At 43.9% G+C, this 21394-nt stretch overlaps 2 protein-coding genes across 3 annotated transcripts in view; one reads left to right on the top strand and one right to left on the bottom strand.

The window, feature by feature from the left end:
• The window catches only part of wnk4b (WNK lysine deficient protein kinase 4b), a 44867-nt gene extending 31438 nt beyond the window's left edge, over positions 1-13429 (top strand). The window contains exons 5-20 of one of the 2 annotated variants that reach the window (XM_010874933.3): positions 293-381; positions 999-1218; positions 1321-1741; positions 2088-2263; positions 2385-2455; positions 3248-3374; positions 3563-3679; positions 4254-4415; positions 4942-4996; positions 5896-6027; positions 8066-8958; positions 9727-9820; positions 10037-10472; positions 11328-11533; positions 11825-11919; positions 12093-13429. In XM_010874933.3, the coding sequence (XP_010873235.2) occupies positions 293-381; positions 999-1218; positions 1321-1741; positions 2088-2263; positions 2385-2455; positions 3248-3374; positions 3563-3679; positions 4254-4415; positions 4942-4996; positions 5896-6027; positions 8066-8958; positions 9727-9820; positions 10037-10472; positions 11328-11533; positions 11825-11919; positions 12093-12095 (3297 nt within the window). In that variant the 3' untranslated portion in view covers positions 12096-13429. Of the gene's footprint in view, positions 1-292; positions 382-998; positions 1219-1320; positions 1742-2087; positions 2264-2384; positions 2456-3247; positions 3375-3562; positions 3680-4253; positions 4416-4941; positions 4997-5895; positions 6028-8065; positions 8959-9726; positions 9821-10036; positions 10473-11247; positions 11534-11824; positions 11920-12092 lie in introns of those variants that run through there. The other variant, XM_010874934.5, reaches the window with a different exon arrangement.
• Positions 13430-13517: 88 nt separating this feature from the next.
• LOC105013414 (cytochrome c oxidase assembly factor 3 homolog, mitochondrial) lies at positions 13518-17802 on the bottom strand. Its single transcript, XM_010874931.4, has 2 exons — positions 17580-17802; positions 13518-13992 (listed from the first exon to the last, which is right to left on the bottom strand). Exons 1-2 carry the CDS (start codon positions 17767-17769, stop codon positions 13886-13888), a joined length of 297 nt encoding a protein of 98 aa, XP_010873233.2. The 5' UTR covers positions 17770-17802; the 3' UTR covers positions 13518-13885.
• Positions 17803-21394: the final 3592 nt, after the last annotated feature.

Genomic DNA, 21394 nt, shown 5'->3' with positions numbered 1-21394 from the left:
CCTTAGTTCGAACTGCTCGCGTAAACGGGCAGGCTGGTGAATAACCTCCACGGTGTCCCTCACTCCCATATCACCCTGACTGCTTCGGGTGTCCTCCTGCCTGCGTCAGACCTCTCCTCCTGGATGGCTCTCCTCCACCCAGGTATCTGCTTTGACCCTGCCGCCCTTCCTCCACCCTTCCCCCAACCTTCCCCCACCCGTGTTTTGCAGACGGCTTGCATTATGTTATGATCCGACATGGGTGACATAAATAACCATGCTTCTTTTCCCCTCTCTTACATTCTCCTCACAGGGAATTAAGCCAGACAGCTTCTTCAAAGTTAAAGTCCCAGAGTTGAAAGAGATCATCGAGGGTTGCATCCGTATCAATACCAACCAGAGGTAGAGTGACCTCCTGACCTCAGACATCTTTTAGTCTGTTACTGTCATGCTGTGCTATTAAATGGTGGATTTGCAACACTTGCCTCGTACAAAGTCGGATGGTTTGTGTGTGTGTGTTTGTGTTTGCGTGTGTGTTTGCGTTCATGAGTGTATGTGCACGCAAATATTTGACCAAATGTTTTATTTTCCTAGACAAATGACATTATACCTTTCAAGCTAGTTTCCACAGTATTCTTTTGGCAGTGACCCTGAAAACATCTTGGTCTGAGTCCAGAAGTGTATAAGTTCTTAAGGAAATGTTTTATGAATCAATTAGCTTTCCTTTGTTCTTCCAGCCTCCTTTTCTTTCAAAATATTTCATTTTGTGAACATTACTAAAAGTAACCATGAGGAAAAGGTTCTGTGGACTACTGTAAATGGTTTCAGGTGTCATGACCCCTGTTTATTTAGGCACACTACATTATACACCTATTCATCTCTCTGTCCTCTGGCTATATGGAAATTGTCTAAAGGGGCATTGGGAAAAAAAAATACAATTAACTTTACTGAATTTTATGGATTATAAGATGAAATGTAGTTTAACCCCCCCCAACCATTTTTCTACCTGGTCTTCTCAGGTATACCATCCAAGATCTCCTGGAACACACCTTCTTTCAGGAGAACAACGGCGTCCATGTTGAGCTGGCGGAGGAGGACAACACAGAGAAGTCTGGCCTGAAGCTGTGGCTGCGTATGGACGACACGAAGAAGCTGCACGGGAAGTACAAGGACAACAACGCCATCGAGTTCCTGTTCGAACTCTACAAGGACGTGCCAGAAGAGGTGGCCCAGGAGATGGTGGGTTCTCCGTGGATGTTGGTTTCCCCTTTCACGTTTTGTGAATCTCCAACCTCTTCATCCTCGCCCCTCCCTTCCTCTCCCTTCTCCTGTCCACCCCAGGTGGTGCTCGGCTTCGTCTGTGAGGCGGACTACAAGCTGGTGGCCAAAGCCATCCGGGGTCGCGTTACGGCCATCAAACGCCAGCGGGCGGAGCAATGCCAGCGGGCGGAGAAGACCCTGCACCGACAACAGGCAACTGTTATCGAGGAAGAACCAGAGCAGGCCCGTGAGCCGGAACCGCCAGCCCCCAAACACCAGACAGCCCCTTCCATCGCACCGCCTGACCCTGCTCCGGTTTTGGTGCCACCTGACCGCACTCTACCCGCTGTGTTGGTGACTACGCCTGGGCCGGCGATGTCCCTGGCCAACAGCTCCATGGATTCTGGGATAAACGCCAGCTTTACGGCGGACACGGAGGAGCAGGAGGCAGACCAGCGGCTGGAATATAACCTCAGACACTCCAGCTACTCCTCTGTCACATGTGAGGATTCATTCGACTCTCATTCGACTCTCATTCTCAGGGGCAGCTTTATCCTCAGCCGGGTGTCACTGTTTCCAACAGATGCATGTACAGTCGTTCTTTCCCTTGCTTAGGTGACCTGAAAAGTGCGTTCAGTTGCAAAGTGAACTGGCCTGTACTAGAAAACTGACCCATACAGACAACAGAAGCACGTTTATTGTAAACAAGATTTAAAGCGTTCAGTAGAACTTATTTCCAGACAGGACAAACTACCAGAGTGTATGTTGAACACAGTGTCATTAGGAAGGGAAACCATAAATGACACATTGCTGCCCCTCTTTCCCCTACCCTGCTGTTGCCATGGCAGCTGACTGCGAGACGGACGGCTACCTGAGCTCATCAGGCTTCCAGGATCCAGGGGAAGGACCACCCCCTTTCCCACCTCCTGTTACGTTGCCCCCGGACGTCCCTCGAATTGAAACCCTGGCCGTAGTGGATCCTCCCCCTGAGGCTCCACCAATCCCAGCTCTCCGCTACCCCTCGGTGGGTGTAGCCTGTAATCTTGAGGTTGATATCTGTATGGGTGAAGACCTTCACGCAGGCAGATGGTACTGAACAGGCTGTTTTGTTTGTGACCCCCCCGCCCCCCCCCCCCCTCCCTCAGAGTATCGCCGTATCCAACGCCACCGTGCCCCAGTCGGGAATCGCCAGTGGCTTCTCCTCTCCTGTCGACAGGTAACCCAAACAGCCCTCATCCACTGTGGTAGTGTTGTTCAGAGCAGGAGGAGACCAGGGGTCTGCCCTCCACATTGTATTGCTCTGATACCCACTGTGTCCTCTGTGCAGTGAGATGTGTGGACGACAATGTAGCGCTCCACAGTGGAGTGCAGGTTAGACACCCATCGGCTGGTATCCATTAAAACACGACAGGTGTGTGTGTGTCTGTGTGTGTGTGTCTGTGTGTCCGTCTGTCTGTGGACTTGAAGGGGATCATTTCTAGTCTGCGCGTGGTTTTGGTCCCCGTGGGGAAGAGCCAGATTGACGTACAATGCTGAATGAATGATGCCACGTGGCTGTCTACTCCACTGGAGGGAGCTTCCCTTTCCCCTTTATGACTCACCTAAAGGGACACACCCACCCATACACACGTTGGTTCAACTATTGGGACCATTCTGAAAAAAAATTCAGTGCACCCTGATCATGAAACCAACCCTAAACTTAACCAAATTTGAAACCTAAAACTGACTCCCAAATCTAGTCCTTATGCTTAGGGCCTCCGTTAACTTCTATAGTTTTGTTTTTAGTGTCAGTCAAAAGCCGTCGTTTTGACATATTCCTTGTTTCACTATTGCGATGCTAAGGTTGCATATCCTGTCTATTTAATATACATCTGTACACACACACACACACACACACACACACCTATTGTTCAGTTAGAGGGGACGGGATCACCCTTAAAGGTCTAGCTCCTAGGACCGTGGTGCATTTGCTCTGCAGTCCCCATAACCCACCTGTTTGTTCACACAGCTATGCCTCGGATGTGACATCTGGCTTGAGTGATGGGAATGAGGGCCTATCAGAAAACAGCGCCAACAAACGCACCTGTACCAAACTCATCAGAAGGAGAGCACGCTCACGACTGCGAATCACTGGGGTGTGTAATGTCTGTCTGCCTGCCTGTCTGTCTGCCTGTATTCCTGTCGATCTGTCTGCCTGTCTTTTTTTCTGTCTGTCAGTAAGCAATTAGGTAATTGTTTGAAATATTTCTGCATTCCAAGTCATCATTAGCCTTTAAAACCAATCGTAAGTGTGGTTTTTAGAGTTGTTCTCCTCTCTTCCCAGTTGTCTGATAAAGTGGACCGTGTGGTGGAGTGTCAACTTCAGACTCACAACAGTAAGATGGTGACCTTTAAGTTTGACCTGGATGGAGACAACCCAGAGGACATAGCTGCCGTCATGGTGAGTTGTACTCTGTGTGTGTGTGCGTGCACATCGTAAACTCCACTGAGCTACTGTATGTGCATCTAGTGATACAAACCGTGGTTCTGTTGTCACTAGAACCAGAACTTTGCAGATAACAACACTTGATAATGCAACTTTCAATTGCTGAAATGATTCAGTCAACAAACATAACTATGCAATAAAAAGAAACGTGACCATGGATTCTGGGCTTTGTTGGCAACTTTGTTGTTTTGCATTGACCCTGGGACAGATGATAAAGGATTTTAATGTCATATTCCACAGATTTGTGCTGAAAACAAGCTGCATTTGACCGCCGAGGACACTTTTTGTTCTCAAATAGGAAATGAATCATGTTTTTGTGTCTTAATGGTTTTTATCTCATGACAAGATTTCAAAACCGTCAATTGATTCTGTGTTCTGCATTCATATATATTCACAGCCCATTTTCCCCTTCTAATCTTATTCTCCTTTCTCTCCCCTCCTTCACGCTGAGTGCTCCAAAAGACATGGCTGTAGTATCGTCAAATCATATGCGATTGGATCCTTGACCGATTTGATTTCACCCCCTCAGGTCCACAATGAGTTCATACTTCCCTCTGAGCAGGAGGGCTTCATCTACCGCATGCGTGAAATTATCAAGCGGGCTGAGGCCCTGATGAGGAAGGGCGAGCCCCTCGGCCCTGGGGATGCTGCCCACGAGCTGTGCCCCTATCCTGCCTCATCCACGTCCAAGGTCAGTGTCACGTCACCACCCTGACACCTTAACCACATTACCAAGGCCTCAGGGACGCTTTGGAGAAGCTCAACGTGACCGTTTTAGGTTTGGTCAGGGAGGTGCTGTAGTCTGGAAACCTTGTCGGATACACTCTGCATGCCAGCTGGTCCTGTTGACTTCCATTTATTGTGTTAATGCTGGTTCTAATTTTCTTCGTACTGGTCAGAAATGGCCTTTAACAAGGGGCAGATTTCTACCTGTGCAGTGCTTGGTTAATGAGTAACAATGGACTAAATCAGCAGGACCAGAGCTAGGTAACCCTGGCGGAGGGTTGGTTTTCTAAGTCGTATTCTTGAAAGTTTTTTGAAGTGTGCAGTGCCACTTAAAATAAACAGCAACTTCAAGGCTGAGTTATTTTGCCCCAATTGTTATACAGAACCAGGTACGTTTCAGAGCTCTGTGACAACACGGCGTATGGATTGATTTGATAGTTGACTTGCTGTTTGATTATTATTTTTTTATTTTTTTATTATTATTATTTCAGTCCAACTTACACCCACATGTACTGGCACGGACACACTCCTCCTCTTCTTTGCCTGGTAAGGAAGATCCCTGTGTGTATGTGTGTACATACATGTTTGTATGTCGGTATGTATGTGCTATATCCCATTTATTGTGCTGTCCCATTGTGTTACCTCTGTCCCATTGTGTTACCTCTGTCCCATTGTGCTACGTCTGTCCCATTGTGCTACCGCTGTCCCATTGTGTTACGTCTGTCCCATTGTGTTACCTCTGTCCCATTGTGCTACGTCTGTCCCATTGTGTTACCTCTGTCCCATTGTGCTACGTCTGTCCCATTGTGCTACCTCTGTCCCATTGTGCTACGTCTGTCCCATTGTGTTACGTCTGTCCCATTGTGTTACGTCTGTCCCATTGTGCTAAAAGTTGTCCCATTGTGTTACCTCTGTCCCATTGTGTTACGTCTGTCCCATTGTGCTACCGCTGTCCCATTGTGCTACGTCTGTCCCATTGTGTTACGTCTGTCCCATTGTGCTACCGCTGTCCCATTGTGCTACGTCTGTCCCATTGTGTTACGTCTGTCCCATTGTGCTACCGCTGTCCCATTGTGCTACCGCTGTCCCATTGTGCTACGTCTGTCCCATTGTGTTACCTCTGTCCCATTGTGCTACCGCTGTCCCATTGTGCTACCGCTGTCCCATTGTGTTACCTCTGTCCCATTGTGCTACCGCTGTCCCATTGTGCTACCGCTGTCCCATTGTGTTACCTCTGTCCCATTGTGTTACCTCTGGACATGTATGTTGTCTTTGTATGTTATCGTTTTACTTGCTAATGATGTATCGATACCTGATAAACTGTGTCGATACCTAAGCTGCGTAGTGACATGTAGATTTGTTACCAACAACACATCAATATGTTATGATCAGTGTCACTGGTGTATTTGAGCATGCTTAAGTTTTTACATGTCTCCCTGGGGCAGACTTTGCTGAAGACAGCGTTGCTCAGCTTCGAGGCTCCGCTCCTGTGGCGCCTGTGGGAGACTTCTACATTGATTCAAAAGCTGTCCCGTCTGTTCGCCCACTCCGCTCTCAGTCTTTTCAGACCACCTCAAGTATGTAACATAATCCAACACGTGAAAAACTGTCTAGTCACTATCAACTACAGAAACATTTAATTCTAAGCTGGAATGCTAAGGGCTGAAAAGTTCTATCCCACATGAATAGGCCGAAATTCCAAGCATTTCTTTCGATTGACAGGCTGTAGATCTGGCTTTTGTCTAACAACTAAAGAAACTCCTCCCAGGGATTTCACCTTTGTTTTTCTAGACCAAATTGCATTCCCAATTTTGCATGTTGTTTCCATATATATTTTTTAGATACACTTGCTTAGACCTTCCTACTAATAGATTTCAGACCCTCAACCAGTTTCTAATCAAATAATTAGTTTTGATTTATAACGAATTATTTTCTGTGCCTTCTGCCTTTATTGAAATATTGCCATAAAGTCAGAAGAAAACAGAAAGAAAAGTTCCATCAGAAACAATTGGTCGGCTGTTTAGAAACACGTATTCCCAATTCAAGTGTTTAGGTTGGATACCGGGTGTTTTTAGTGTAAAACAGAGTGCTGCAAGCCAATAATGTCCCCCACTTTTTGTCAGGCACCTCAGTGAGTTAACTCCATGGCAGTGTTCCCAGTAACCTCAACCACCCAGAGAGGGGCTGGTTAAGGCCTGATAGACAGATTACAAAAACGACTACTATAGAGGAGGTGCTGCACAAAATGTAATGCTATCTACACCAAGGACGGGCATGGTTAGTCGAATATTTGAGTGAATGAAACTAGTTTAGTAGTACTTCGAGTACTTGTGTATTTATTTTTGCCCTTCAAAATGTATTTTACATTTCTATATTATTATTTTGGTTGAAATAAATACTTCAGCCCATGATTTCTCCAAATACTATTAACATTCCAGTCTCAAATTTCTACATAGGATGAGCTTCACATGTAAAAAAATATATACTTTTTTTATGGCATCCTTTTCTTTACACATGTTGTTTACTGTCGACCATCAGAGACGTAATGGTGTGGTGGTTCAGTCAGTATGTGTTGTCTATGTTAGCAAGTGGATGAAAGTGAACTAATTCAAATGACCGAATGATTTGGCTACAAAACGCTACGTTAAGTTAGGGTGTGGAATCTAAAGGCTGTTGGGAGTGCAGAAAACGGTGACTTCATCAAATATCTTATAGCTGGCTAGCTTAGCTAACTAGCTTCTCTACACTTCTCCATCCAATAATGTTACGTGTTAATGAATTTTGGCTTCTAGTTCTGTAGCAGAGTTTTGCGAGTCTACAACACCGCCTCCATACTCACTTTTTTCTCGCACAAACTGACATAAAGCCGATGATAGATTAGAAAGACAGACACTCCTTCACAGGTAATTAAGTAACGCCCATGTTATATTGGTAATTTGAAAGTAACTTATTTCTGGTAACCGAATACTATTCGAATAATAAATTAATGTCTAATGCACATCCCTAATCTACACTGTAACAGCCTTTACTACTATGGAGCAATGGCTGAACAGATAATACCAAATAAATCACTATGATGTTTTGATGAGCATTTTATAAATATGAGAGATACAAAGTCAGGAAAAATACAGCTCCAGAAAAAATGTAAGACCACTGCACCTTTTTCTTTCCTTCCCCAAAAAAGTTTAAAATGAAAGTTTTGAGTGAGGAACAGAAGGGTTAAAATTAAGAGACCACTGCAAATTGAGTGCTTCTGTTCCTCACTCAAAACCTTCCTTCTCAACGTTTTTTGGAAAGGAAATGAAATAAAAAGGTGCAGTGGTCTCTTAATTTTCTCCGGAGCTGTATATGTGGCTTGGTCTTCTATATGCATGGTTAGCCATTTTTACAGCAATACTTGGCTTACCTTTAAATTGATACAGACACTTGTGTGCATTGTACAGCAAAACCACAAAGTCTCTATGGAAGTCCGTACCACAAACCCAGACAGAGCTATTTGTAACAGAACGTGATTAAGGATCTCAGACGAGACAGTCAACGTGCAGCAGTTCTCTTCAGAGCAGCTCTTGATTCTGTAAGAAGTCGAACCTCATTCTCCCTCTGTGTGGTTTCCAGGTTCTTCCCAGACAGTCCACCCTCTTGACTCCCGTTACCCCCAGTATTCCCTCCCTGACACTGTGCCCCCTGTGATGCCCATAAACCAGCTGCCCACCCTGCCTCAGCAGTTCCCCACGCCTCCTTACGTCCCAAAAACCCACTTCCTGTTCCCTTACCCTGTCAGCCAGACCACTTCCAAACCACCCATCGCCCCCCTCACCCCTGAGACCCTCCGCCGGGTTCTAAGCAACTCCAACCCCTCCCCCCCAACTCCTTCCCAGGCCAAACCAGCCCTTCCAGGGCAGCAGCCGCAGGGGGGTGATGGGCTACCTGCGGGGGGTGACTTAGTGGGCGGTTCCCCCGTGCCCCCGGGTCCAGCCCAGCAGCAGCAGAACCCAGGTATGTGGCCCCACAACAGCCACAACCAGCCCCTCTTCTCCCTGGCCAACGTGTTGTCCCTGGCCATGAGCGTGGCTCACTCCTTCATGCCCTCCACGCCCGTCCCCAGTGGTCTGAACCCTAGCTACCACCCGGGCCAGTCTGGCTCCTACCCACCCTCCATGTTTGGCCCTCCCCCGGTGATGACAGGAGAGGGCCCCTGCCAGGGCCAGATGACAGCAGGCCAGTACCTGGACATCTGCCAGCAGTACGCAGACTCCCAGGCTCTGCACCACCAGGGCCTGCTGAAGGCCAACGTAGCCCCAGGAGCACCCCAGCCTTGTGGGCTAGCGGACGGGACCGCCGTCAGGCAAGCTGGCTCCAGCCTCTCTCCTCCGGTGTCCAAGGAGGGGCCCCAGGTGTACTGCCAGCAAGGGCCCAAGGGGGTGTTCCCGGAGCAGACCAACAGCTCAGCCTCCACCTCTATCACCAGCTCCCCATCCTCCTCAGCTCCAGCCAGCCCACAGAACACAGTGAGTAAATAGACAAAGGGTTAATAGGGTATGCCACATGCACAGATTCTAGCCATGGAAAGCTCATCACACAACTAGGTCAAACAGACAGGTCAAACCGGACTGGGTGCGTCTGGGTTGTACGGATTGGGTGCGTCTGGGTTGTACTGACTGGGTGCGTCTGGGTTTTACGGACTGGGTGCGTCTGGGTTTTACGGACTGGGTGCGCCTGGGTTTTACGGACTGGGTGCGCCTGGGTTTTACGGACTGGATACGCCTGGGTTTTACGGACTGGATGCGCCTGGGTTTTACGGACTGGATGCGCCTGGGTTTTACGGACTGGATGCGCCTGGGTTGTACGGACTGGATGCGTCTGGGTTTTACGGACTGGGTGCGTCTGGGTTTTACGGACTGGGTGCGTCTGGGTTTTACGGACTGGGTGCGTCTGGGTTTTACGGACTGGGTGCGTCTGGGTTTTACGGACTGGATGCGTCTGGGTTGTACGGACTGGATGCGTCTGGGTTGTACGGACTGGATGCGTCTGGGTTGTACAGACTGGATGCGTCTGGGTTGTACGGACTGGATGCGTCTGGGTTGTACAGACTGGATGCGTCTGGGTTGTACAGACTGGATGCGTCTGGGTTGTACAGACTGGATGCGCCTGGGTTGTACAGACTGGATGCGCCTGGGTTTTACGGACTGGATGCGTCTGGCACAGGCTCTGCCACTGTGTCGTTACGGAGATCAAGTGGTAAAGCTGAAATTCATTTGTTGTTATTTTCCCTGCAGGTGTGCTCATCCACCCCAAGGACCTCTTTAGCCCTGGTTGTGTACGAGTCAGACACAAACACGGCCAAAAGCAGACTGTCACCTATTTTTGAGGGTAAGGCCTCTCCCTGTGCTGTACGTGGTCCCACTGTGATGCATGTCGTGTTGACCAAGTAAGCTGACGATTGGCAATCAGCTAAATGAAGTTCTTTGTTGCCATACTTGTATCTAAAGCAGTGGATATGTTGTAGGATCAGTGGAGACCAGTGGGTGTCAAGTGTGAAACACAAGATAATTCTCTCTGTGTCTTTTTCACCCCTCCCTCTAACAGAGAAAAGGCCTACACTGACCATCGGTCGTTTCCAGGTTACACCAAGCAGAGAGATCCCTACGTCCTGCGCCAGCCCTGTCCAGGACCCCTCTCAACCCCACCCACAACACCAAGCCCCACCCGCCGTCACCCTTACCACAACCCCTTCTGCCCAGGAAATCAAATCTGAGACCAGCACAGACGAGCAGGGGGACGAGGAGGAGCCACAACAGGAGCAGAAGGAGGGAGAGGAGGATGAGGAGGAGCTGAGGAGGAAGGGGGGCCGGAGGCTAAGCCTGAGCCTGTGGGAGGGCACGGCGGGGAGCCCCCAGTTCAGCGGGAGCGGCCTGCCCCAGCCCTGGATGAGCTACACACGCAGCGCCTCCTATGTCAGCAGTGACGAGACAGAGAGCGAGGACGAAGAGATGTGGGAGGAGCTTAAGGAAATCAGGGAAAGGTGAGTGGAGGAGGCGTTCTGTTTGAGATGTTCTCTCTGAGATGTGGGAGGAGCTTAAGGAAATCAGGGAAAGGTGAGTGGGGGAGGCGTTCTGTTTGAGATGTTCTCTCTGAGATGTGGGAGGAGCTGAAGGAGGTCAGGGAAAGATGAGTGGGGGAGGCGTTCTGTTTGAGATGTTCTCTCTGAGATGTGGGAGGAGCTGAAGGAGGTCAGGGAAAGATGAGTGGGGGAGGCGTTCTGTTTGAGATGTTCTCTCTGAGATGTGGGAGGAGCTGAAGGAGGTCAGGGAAAGATGAGTGGAGGAGGCGTTCTGTTTGAGATGTTCTCTCTGAGATGTGGGAGGAGCTGAAGGAGGTCAGGGAAAGATGAGTGGAGGAGGCGTTCTGTTTGAGATGTTCTCTCTGAGATGTGAGCAAACATGCAGGCACACAGAAAACATTGTTTATGGCCGTTATTTACTGTTTCTGCCCCAGGCTTGAAAAACAAACACAAACCAGGGCACACTGTTTACAGGAAATATTTGGGTATTTATTATTAACTAAATAAACAAAACTGGAGAACCGATGACATGTCTATGTCTAATATGTTCATAAACATCATAATATGAAATGTGTTCTCCAGGATTTGAACGTGATGAACACCTGGTCGGTGTCCTGCACACAAGCCAGATGTTACATTAAAATGCGCGTCCATATTCAGGGCCTGACTCTCAATACACATAAACACCCATTTAATGCGATTAAAATCTGTCCCTCACCATCTGCCTCTTCCTCAGGTCGCCCCTTTAATTCTCTCCCCTTCCTTTGTTGTTCTGTACCCCATGCTCTCCTCCTCCACCATCTCCATCTCTCCAAGGCACCAGTCTGAAGTGCAGGCTCTCCAGCTCAACCAGAAGAGGGAGATTGAGGAGCTGTATGCACGGATGGGAAAGGTGCCCCCCCCTGGCATCGTGTCTCCTGCCGCCATGTTCAACCACCGCCAGAGACGCCTGTCCAAAGGCAGCAACTATCCCGGCTCGCGTAGGAACAGCCTTCAGAGGATGGACGTTCTGCCACCTACAGGTGAGTCGTGCTTGTAGCGGTTCCGTGCTGTCTCATGGGGCAGTGGTTCCCAACCACGGCCCTCAAGTACCCCCAACAGGACACATTTTTGTTGTAGCCCCGGCCAAGCACAGCTGATTCAACTTATCTACTAATTATCAGGCTTGTCGAGTCGAATTGAGTGTGCTTGTCCAGGGCTACAACAGAAACGTGTGCTGTTGGTGGGTACTCAAGGACCGGATTTGGGAACCGCTGTCATAGGGAGTTGTAGCTCTTGAACTTAGATATCCCCCCCCTGCATGTCTTAAACAGGGATCATGCGTAAAAATTCAGTCAGTGGCAGCAGCAGTGGCTCTCAGGAAAGATCCGGCAAAGGGGTGACCTTTGCCCCCGACTACAACAGGATGGTGAGCGAGCACCCTTTCTGACGCCTGAACCCTGGTCTTGCCAGTCTGACAAATTAAAGGGACATTTGATAGGATATAATACTCCTAGAAACCTATGCTGTGATGCAAATAACATGTCAGACTGCTTGGTTTCAGCACACTGCGCCCGCCTAAATGCTAACTGTTCTTCCTAGTGAGACATGGAGCTGGTGCAGGTGATTCTGTGACCGGTGGAACGCTGCTGATCCACGGCTGACCAGGTGGCTACCAGACTGAGCCCTGGGACAACCAGAAGACATCGTCCGTCCCCAAAATGGAGGACGCACTGAAGGCCCCTCCCAATGATGATGGACAGACTACCTAGTCAGAGCATCCAAACTGTCAGCTAGTCCTTGTGCATTACCACAAGTTAGAAATGTGATGCCATGACAAGTGTCCCAATCCTAAGGACAGTGAGCTTATATACAGTCGCTCTGTGTGTGGCGTCTGGTCACATGAAAAGTGTTTTGTGGTTGTATTTATGCTGTTGCAGCCTGTGTGACACCTGGAACTGTGGGTCAGGCCAATGCTATAGTGAGTCTATAACACAGTGTGACCTCTAGGGGCATTTAAAACAGTGTTTTCCTGGCCTTGTTATTGAATCAATGGATAAGATAGCTCAAGCACGATGACATAATGATCGCCTTTAAGAGTGCATTTGTAGGGTTTACAAGGTTGTGTATGGATGAACAAGTAGGCTGCTATCTGAGGAATTCCCCAGGCAAGCCGGTTTCCATTCTGCAGCTCCACTTGCTAGGTGGGCCGGGCGAGTCAAAGTTCGTATGCCTAAGTGAGTCAATCCAAGCTACCAGGAGTTATCAGTTAAATGTCTGAGTTGTGTTTGGTGCAAAAAACAAAACTGAAGCAACACAAATTGCACAAAACGGTGCTTGAAAAGCAAAACATGATATAATTGAATCCACTTACTCGGCAGGCATTACAGTATACTAAGACATCCATCCCACTAAGAGCTAGTAGCAGAAGTGTTGGGTGTTCCTAATCAGCCTTTATTTGATTGAAGGGGACAATGGATGCTTATTCTTTAAAAAAAAAAAACTTTTGTCTTGTAATCTATGGTTCAACACCATGCACTTTCTATAGGAGTCATTTACTATTAGTAGTGAACAACTGCTTTCCTATAAATAATGTTGGGTTAAGGATATATAGTTCTGACCCTTATATTTTTTAAATCCGTAAACGTGCCTTCAGTGGTAATTATTTGATTCATGACAAAGACTAAGCATACTTAAGCTGTGAATTCTGAGCTATTTGCCTTAAAGTGTGCATGTGGAGGACATATTGTGGTAGAACATATTAATCTCATTTTATTCTTCTAGGATACCAGCAGGAAATATATCTAGAGGTCATGAAATGTTTGGTTTTCAAAAATCTCGTTAGAAAACATACTGCCATGCAGGTTCTGTGCCTTTAACAATAATTGTTTTTTAAAATTGTACATTGTTTCCTAAATCATGTTTGTAAATACTGTTAATATATTATGAATCCATATCACGCACGGTTTTTAATTTACCCCTTTGAGTTGTTCATAATTTTCACAGATTGAAAACTCAAAACTGATACACTGTTAAGAGAAATTATTTATGAACTGATAGTGCCATTTTGTTTCAATTCATAAAATTCCAGTGGAACAAACACGTACAACTAGCCTGCTTTTCCCAATATTTTGAGGCTAAGTAGATATTCCCATTCAATATTATCAAATGACTTATTACACAGCAAGTCAACACGTTTCCAAAAACATATACTCAGTCTGCAGCAGACGTGTGTGCATGGTTACACCTCTACCAAGCATTTTGATATTACTAAATGAATGGGAGCCTTCCCCTTGATCAAAAAGCCTACGTAACTTGCGCCATCTTCTGGCAGTAGGTGAGTATAACAGCTTGACAGTCCAAACCAGTGTTCCTGTTCAAGCGAGGGAGCTTCCCTAGGAGTTGGTTCCTGTCCTGGGGCCTTTGATGTAAGTGATCCTTGCCTCATTATCAATATCCTCCATGACTCTCTCCTGCTTCACTGAGAGGATGGTGTAGCTGACTGAAGATAAAAAATGGTTAAGGCCTCAAACAAGGCAAGACGAGAACACTGGCCTTAATCCTCTCAACCTTTCAGAAAGGCTTTATGAGACTGGTGTGGAACGTTTTTGAAGGTAATCAAGGAGAGGGAAGGTGCAGAAAAATAAACAAATTTAATTCAACAGTACTGCAGCACATGATGTTACCATGACATTAACAGGTAGATCCTCCAACATGTAAAATCTAAAAACAAACTGAGTTATGCAAAAACATTATATAGATATGATATATTGTGAGCATATGTAACTATTCTGATGAAACAAAAAGCTGATTCCACGGGAGGTCTGTGCTCAAGCTGGGGAACACTTCATGGTTTCAAAACATTTTACTCTGGCCCCTATAAGCACACATGCATCGCCCCCTTGGTGATTTTGGGAATTAAACATAATCCAACAGACATTTTGAGAACTGCTGGTCACCATGCTTCCAACTGTTGAATGGGCTTACTAATCTCTGTGGTTAGCCATTTAAACTGAATATCGATCGATTGCTCGCTTTAATTTAGGGTTCACTGAAATTAAATACAGTGGCTCTCAAAAATTCACCCCCCTTGGACCTTTCCAAAATGCATTGTGTAACAACACTAAATCAAAACAGATTTAAAATCAGACATTTTTGCCACTATGAACCTTTTTGCCAACACAAAAAGTTCCATAATGTCAAAGTGAAAAATTACATTTAATTGTTCAAAATGTATTATAAATACATGCACCTTCGGCAGCAATCACAGCCACAAGTTTATATAAAATAGCTTTGCACATCTGGACACAGCAATGTTTGCCCATTCTTTTTTTGTAGAATTGTTCAAGCTCCATCAAGTAGGATAGGTACCTTTGGTATTATAGTCACTATTACTATTGGCCATTCGAGGCATCATTACCGTTCTTCTAGCAGCAGGATATCATGCTAGTAGAGCTAACTCAGAATTTCTTTTTCAGAATAAAAGCCATCACTGAAATATAGGGCAAAATAGTTAATCTAGCTGGTACGTTTTATGTCCGTTCCAATGTTGTTCGTCTGTTATTTATTTTACAGATTAGCTTGTTAACTATATTGCCTTGTAAATGTCAATGATGGTTTTATTTTGAAAAAGAAAATCTGAGCACTGCCAGCATAATATCCTGCTGCTAAAATAACGGTAATGAAGCCTTGTTTGGCCATCACTAATTACTAGAACTGTAATTAATTTAGGACAGCTAGCAGATTCGTATTTTTCACTTTGACATTACACTTATGAATAGATACATTATTTCATGTGAAAGTTTTTTTAACATTTAAACCCAGGAATCAACCAGTCAGATTTAACTAGTTTTAAACCAATTCATAATTTGCCACTATTACAGTCAATATTTCTTTAGGCTTACTAGACAAATGTATTTAAATACTAGCACTGACATTAAAGTTCTATATCTATGGATATAAGTACTTATTCAATAGTTACTAAAAATCTTACTATTGATGATGTGTATGAATATGAATACAAAGTAGGTATTATATTTACTATTTAGTTATACACACACGTTTACTTAGCAATACAGACGCCAATATACCTTTCCCTCAAAAAATACCTACATTTCACGAATATTAATTATTTAACAATAACCCCTTATTTCTACACCTAGCCCCAGAGGTGGGGAGTAACGGATTGCAAGTAATCTGTCACATGTAACAGATTACAAGAAAACAGTAACTGTAATTAGTTACGTTACCAACAAAAATATTGGATTCGGATTACAGATACTTCTGAAAGAAATTATGATTACATTTGGATTCCTTCAAATGAAAAATAATAGGTGCGTGAAATAATTATGACACGTTGTATGTTTGAGTTTATTATATAATGTTATAAAACATGGTTATTTGAACCAAAATATGAATTGCACGCCTCAGTTATGTGTGTGATAATCATGAGCGCAAAGGTGGACGCGCATAACCAGTTTAGTGATGAGCTAGTTTAAATTTCTCAGGTTTTGGTTGAGTTGGATGGCTGGTAAAAACAGAGTATATTTTCGATAATATTAGCAGAGTCATATAAAATGTTATTTAGTTATCTACACAACGCATAATTCTCAGAACAATGATAGGCCTACCTGGTGTTATATCTTTTTCAAGGTTTATTTGTCAAATGCACCGAACAACACAGCCAGGACGAGTCGAAGAACATTCACAGGAATTGTTTAATAGATTAGGTAACTCTTTGTTAGATAGCTGTAACATTGCGCTGTCTTCCAGAAAAAAACATTATAGAGAAAAGGTGTGTTGGGAAGCACTCTGCCAAAGGATGATTATTTGCATTTGATGCGGCCACATCAACTCCGTCCATACAGGTAGGCCATGTGATTCTGTTTGCATCTCTAAAAATTGTGTTCATTGGTTATTGTTGGCTGCTGACGTCATTTACTTTAAGCTAAGAGTGCAGGTTTATAATCACCGTTTATTTCTTTCATTTGTCTTTTGAAAATCCATCACTGGTAGCCATAATAATCGCTGGTTACTTTCGCGCAGGTAAATCTTATTTCTATGCGGGTGTTCAGGATTGCAAACGTGCATTCGCGTGCCGGGGCTTACTGCAACATTTTGACAATGTTGGTTGTGGAGCAAATCATCAGACTACTGCAGATTTAGTTTATGCGCAAAAAGCTACGGATATCTTAATTTTTGTATACAACAATGTCAATACCATTTGAGTAATTGCCATTTATTTTTCAACAATGTTTTGAAGCAATTAAAAACATGAATAAAATATAACAGAACAGGCTTAAACTAGATTTTTGGTTATGTTCAGATAAAAAAGGTTAATTGGATTAATCGGAATGACTGAATATCTGACAGATCTTTAGGGTGTAATGTACAGATGTAGACCAATCATATTGGTTTAGAATATTTTTGGTTTAGAAACCCTTTCCAAAGGCACAGTAGCTTACACACCCCTTAAGGTAAAATGCCATATTCTGTTTTTAGCCAGCTATGTAAACTCTAACATTGATTGATCCCGCAGAAGGTGTTCAATTGGTTATAGGCTATTCCTATTTGTTTTCCAATGTCTCTTAATATGAAAGTAATCTAAAAGTAATCAGATTACGTTACTGAGTTTGAGTAATCAAAAAGTTACATTACTGATAAAAAATGTGGACAGGTGACTTGTAACTGTAACGGATTACATTTAAAAAGTAACCTACATGTACATTTTGCGACCGATAGTCGCTTTCTGGAGTATATTCAGGGTGGGACATACCCGTATTTATCAGGCGCAACGTTTCATAATTAAAACGGTCCATGGAAAAGGAGTTCAGTTAGAAAACGTTTCGCCAGAAAGAAGCTAGCAGCAGTATACATGGGAAGCTACACAGGCTAGCTACCTGAATGTTCTCCACGTTCTAATATCTATAGTACTCCATATAATCTATTTTGACAAAACGGTAAATGTTTAGTTCAATTTGTTTCTTTTTTGCAAATTTGGCGAAATTATTTAACACATGGTTACATCACAGAAGGGTTATATGCTAACGTTAGCAGTTAGCTGGTTATGAAACCCGAGTAGAAGGATACACATGCCGATTACAAACGCCCCGATAAGTAGTCCAGTTATGCGGTTGCGACTGCGTATTTTTTGCATGTTGTTTTTCCAATAATCGAGATCTTGTCTTTTCCGGAGTTGTTTCTGCGCCGCACTAAGTTTATCAATGGAAGCGACCTCTCTGACTCCTTCTGCACCTTTTTCAGCCATTTCTTGTATCATAAAGTAAGATAGATAACGTATCCCTAGTCATTTCCCGTATGGTGGCTTCTGACACTCGATTAGGCGCTGGGACTTTGGCTACTGCCAGCATCTATGATACTCTATGTATTGTTTTGTGGGTGTGTAAGTAAAGTCACTTGTGTTTTTTTATTACACTGCTCAATAACATTCAGAGAACACTTAAGTCAAACACCGGGTCTCGATGAAGGAAATATGTTAAAGATCTAAATTATTACTGTACATTGTGTAATTCGTTGAGAACAAAATGACGTAACAACGGTCAATGGACACCAAAATCAACCGATTGAAGGCTAGATTCAAAGTCACACCGAAAATCCGAGTAAACAATTTAAATCACAGGCTGTTCCAACTAGCGTAAATTTCATCACGGCAACTCATTATGAAGTTGCAGTGATACCTTCCCCAGGATTAGCGTCATGCTGGCAACATTAGAGATTCCGTAGCAACAATAAGACTTCCGGTTTTCGGATTTTGCCTTCAAAATAGAAGTCCGCGTTAAAACGCGATTTTAATAATATTAAATGGATCGATTTTGACACTTTGCTTAGTGTATATTGTAAAAATGTACTCGAGGAAATGTTCAGGAGAGTGGGTAGAATAATTATATGCAAAGAAATCAAAGGGCAGTATTTGCAATTGTTGCTGGCATTTTACTCCACCCATCCTAGATCCTATTGGCCACAATGTAACTCAATGGATATGAAATATATATTGCCCTATAGAAAAAAAACTGTTCTATACGCCGCAGTGAATGTATTGTAGGAAATGTTCAGGAGACTCTATAGAATGATTATATGCAAAGAAATCAAGGGGCACTCTGTATTTGCAATTGTTGCTGGTGTTTTACTCCGGCCACCCCATTGGCCATAATGTAACTCAATGCATATGAAATATATATTGGCCTATAAAAAAAAAACTGTTCTATACGCCGCAGTGAATGCATTGTAGGAAATGTTCAGGAGACTCTATAGAATGATTATATGCAAAGAAATCAAGGGGGACTCTGTATTTGCATTTGTTGCTGGTGTTTTACTCCGCCCACCCCATTGACCATAATGTAACTCAATGCATATGAAATGTAATTTTTGGCAGCGTTTTTTTTATTTTTTTATTTCCAAAACAAACTGTACTTGTACACTTTCCCTGGTTAAATACATAAGGGTTGGAAACTATTATCACGGAAGCCTATTTGAACACTTTGTAGCCTTTTTCTTGAACACAAGAACTGTGTTACTTGTAGGAAAGTCTCAATCATAGATCTCCAGGTATACTGTAGGAATAACCTTGTGGGTGTGAATGCAACATTATCCCCTTTTAATGTGACCTATAATGTGAACAGTTCAATTGAAAAACAAACTGAAATCTTCAAGGGGGAAAAATGAAAAATAAAAAACGTGCAATAACCTAGTTGTATAAGTGTGCACACCCTCTTATAACAGGGGATTTGGCTGTGTTCAGAATTGACCAATCACATTCTAACTCATGTTAAATAGAAGTCATTACACACCTGCCATCATTTAAAGTGACTGATTAATCACAAATAAAGTTCAGCTGTTCTTGTAAGATTTTCATGACATTTTCTTAGTTGCATCTCAGAGCAAAAGCCATGGTCCACAAAGAGCTTCCAAAGCATCAGAGGGATCTCTTTGTTGAAATATATCAGTCAGGAGAAGGGTACAAAAGATTTTCCAAAGCATTAGATATACCATGGAACCCAGTGAAGACAGTCATCATCAAGTGGAGAAAATATGGCACAACAGAGACATTACCAAGAACTGGACGACCCTCCAAAATTGATGAAAATACGAGAAGAAAACTGGTCAGGGAGGCTTTCAAGAGGCCTACAGCAACATTAAAGGAACTGCAGGAATTTCTGGCAAGTAATGGCTGTGTGCTTTATGTGACAACAATCTCGCGTATTCTTCATATGAATGGGCTATGGGTTAGGGTGGCAAGACGGAAGCCTTTTCTTACAAAGAAAAACATCCAAGCCCAGCTGAAGTTTGCAAAAACAAACATTAAGTCTCCCAAAAGCACGTGGGAAAATGTGTTATGGTCTGATGAAACCAAGGTTGACCTTTTTGGCCATAATTCCAAAAGGTATGTTTGGCACAAAAACAACACTGCACATTACCCAAAGAACACCAGACCCACAGTGAAGCATGGTGGTGGCAGCTTCATGCTTTGGGGCTGTTTTTCTTCAGCTGGAACCGGGACCTTAGTCAGGGTTGGGGGAATTATGAACAGCTCCAAATACCAAGCAATTTCAGCACGACAATGACCCAAAGCGCACATCCAAATCCACAAAAGATTAAACTTTTGGAATGGCCCAGCCAGAGCCCAGACCTGAATTCAATTGAACATCTGTGGGGTGATCTGAAGATGGCTGTGCACAGGAGATGTCCTCGCAATCTGACAGATTTGGAGCACTTTTGCAAAGAAGAGTGGACAAATATTGCCACGCCAAGCTGTGCTATGCTAATAGACTCCTACCCAAAAAGATTGAGTGCTGTAATAAAATCAAAAGGTGCTTCAACAAAGTATTAGTTTAAGGGTGTGCACACTAATTTTTTATTTTTTTCCCCCTCAAAGATTGCAGGTTGTTTTTTAATTGAATTGTTCACGTTATAGGTCACATTAAAGGTGGAAAAAGTTCTGACATGATTCGTCTTTGTCTCATTCTTTTACATCACAAGAACCTGGTATTTTAACAGTGTGTGTAGATTTTTTTATATCCACTGTAGGTGCACGAGATTATTGTTTGGTGAATACAATCGACACGTCTTATATATGGAATTTGCTAAAGCAACTTCATAGTATGCATAGAGTAACAAATAAACGACGAGCAATCTGTATCAGAAAGCACGATTGGGTGTATATGTTTTACTCGCAGAAACCTAAATTAAGTTCCACGCACAATAGCATGTCTACTTGTAACAGGCTAATGTAACAATCCTTAAGTGTAAATGAACTGGAGCTGTTCCTGTTGGGCTGGTTGACCAATGGAGATGCATTTCCTCTCTTAAACCCGCCCACCGTGAAATTTGTGTCAAAAACTCGCAACATTGAGAGCTAAATCCAGGGTAACATTACCAAAGATAGAAAAAAGCTTTAGCCGAAGACAATTGTTTTAACCCAATCGCGTTATCAAGACAAAATATTTCCAATGAACAAATTATTTGTTTTCGCCTTTCAAACTATTGTATTTGCAATATACATATTGTTGACCTCAATACATTTTAGTTGACGATTTGCTTTCAATATTAATTATTTTGTTTGCAATACTAATACTTTTGTTTGTTCTTATTAAAACAAAAATAACTCCATAATTCCGTAGGTGATGCACCGATACATCCCAGAGGTTCTCAGTTTGATTCAGGTCTGGGGAACGTATGGATGTGCCAACAGGGAGGAGCTGGACTGCCTGTACCACTTGAATGTTCTGCAGGTTCCGCCTCATGCTACCAGTAGTGACAAGGACACTAGCAAAACTAGAAAACAATCAGTCAGGAAGGATTTTTGTCTATTCCCTTGCTGTTGCCTTTCCAGTTCACCTGTTGTCAATTTAATTTGCACCAAAACAGGTGACATTGATTCACAATTC

Source organism: Esox lucius, chromosome 11, assembly GCF_011004845.1.
Source record: "Esox lucius isolate fEsoLuc1 chromosome 11, fEsoLuc1.pri, whole genome shotgun sequence".
Lineage (NCBI taxonomy): Eukaryota > Metazoa > Chordata > Actinopteri > Esociformes > Esocidae > Esox > Esox lucius.
Note: the sequence above shows the minus strand (reverse complement) of the source record. Positions and strands in the feature narration are given on the sequence as shown.

What these genes read in the sequence shown, in the direction of transcription:
- LOC105013414 (XM_010874931.4), bottom strand. Translation starts at nt 17,769, where the DNA reads ATGATACAAGAAATGGCTGAAAAAGGTGCAGAAGGAGTCAGAGAGGTC. An exon ending in GGCGTTTGTAATCGGCATGT is followed by an intron (nt 13,993 to 17,579) that starts GTATCCTTCTAC and finishes TTTTATCTTCAG; the next exon opens with TCAGCTACACCATCCTCTCA.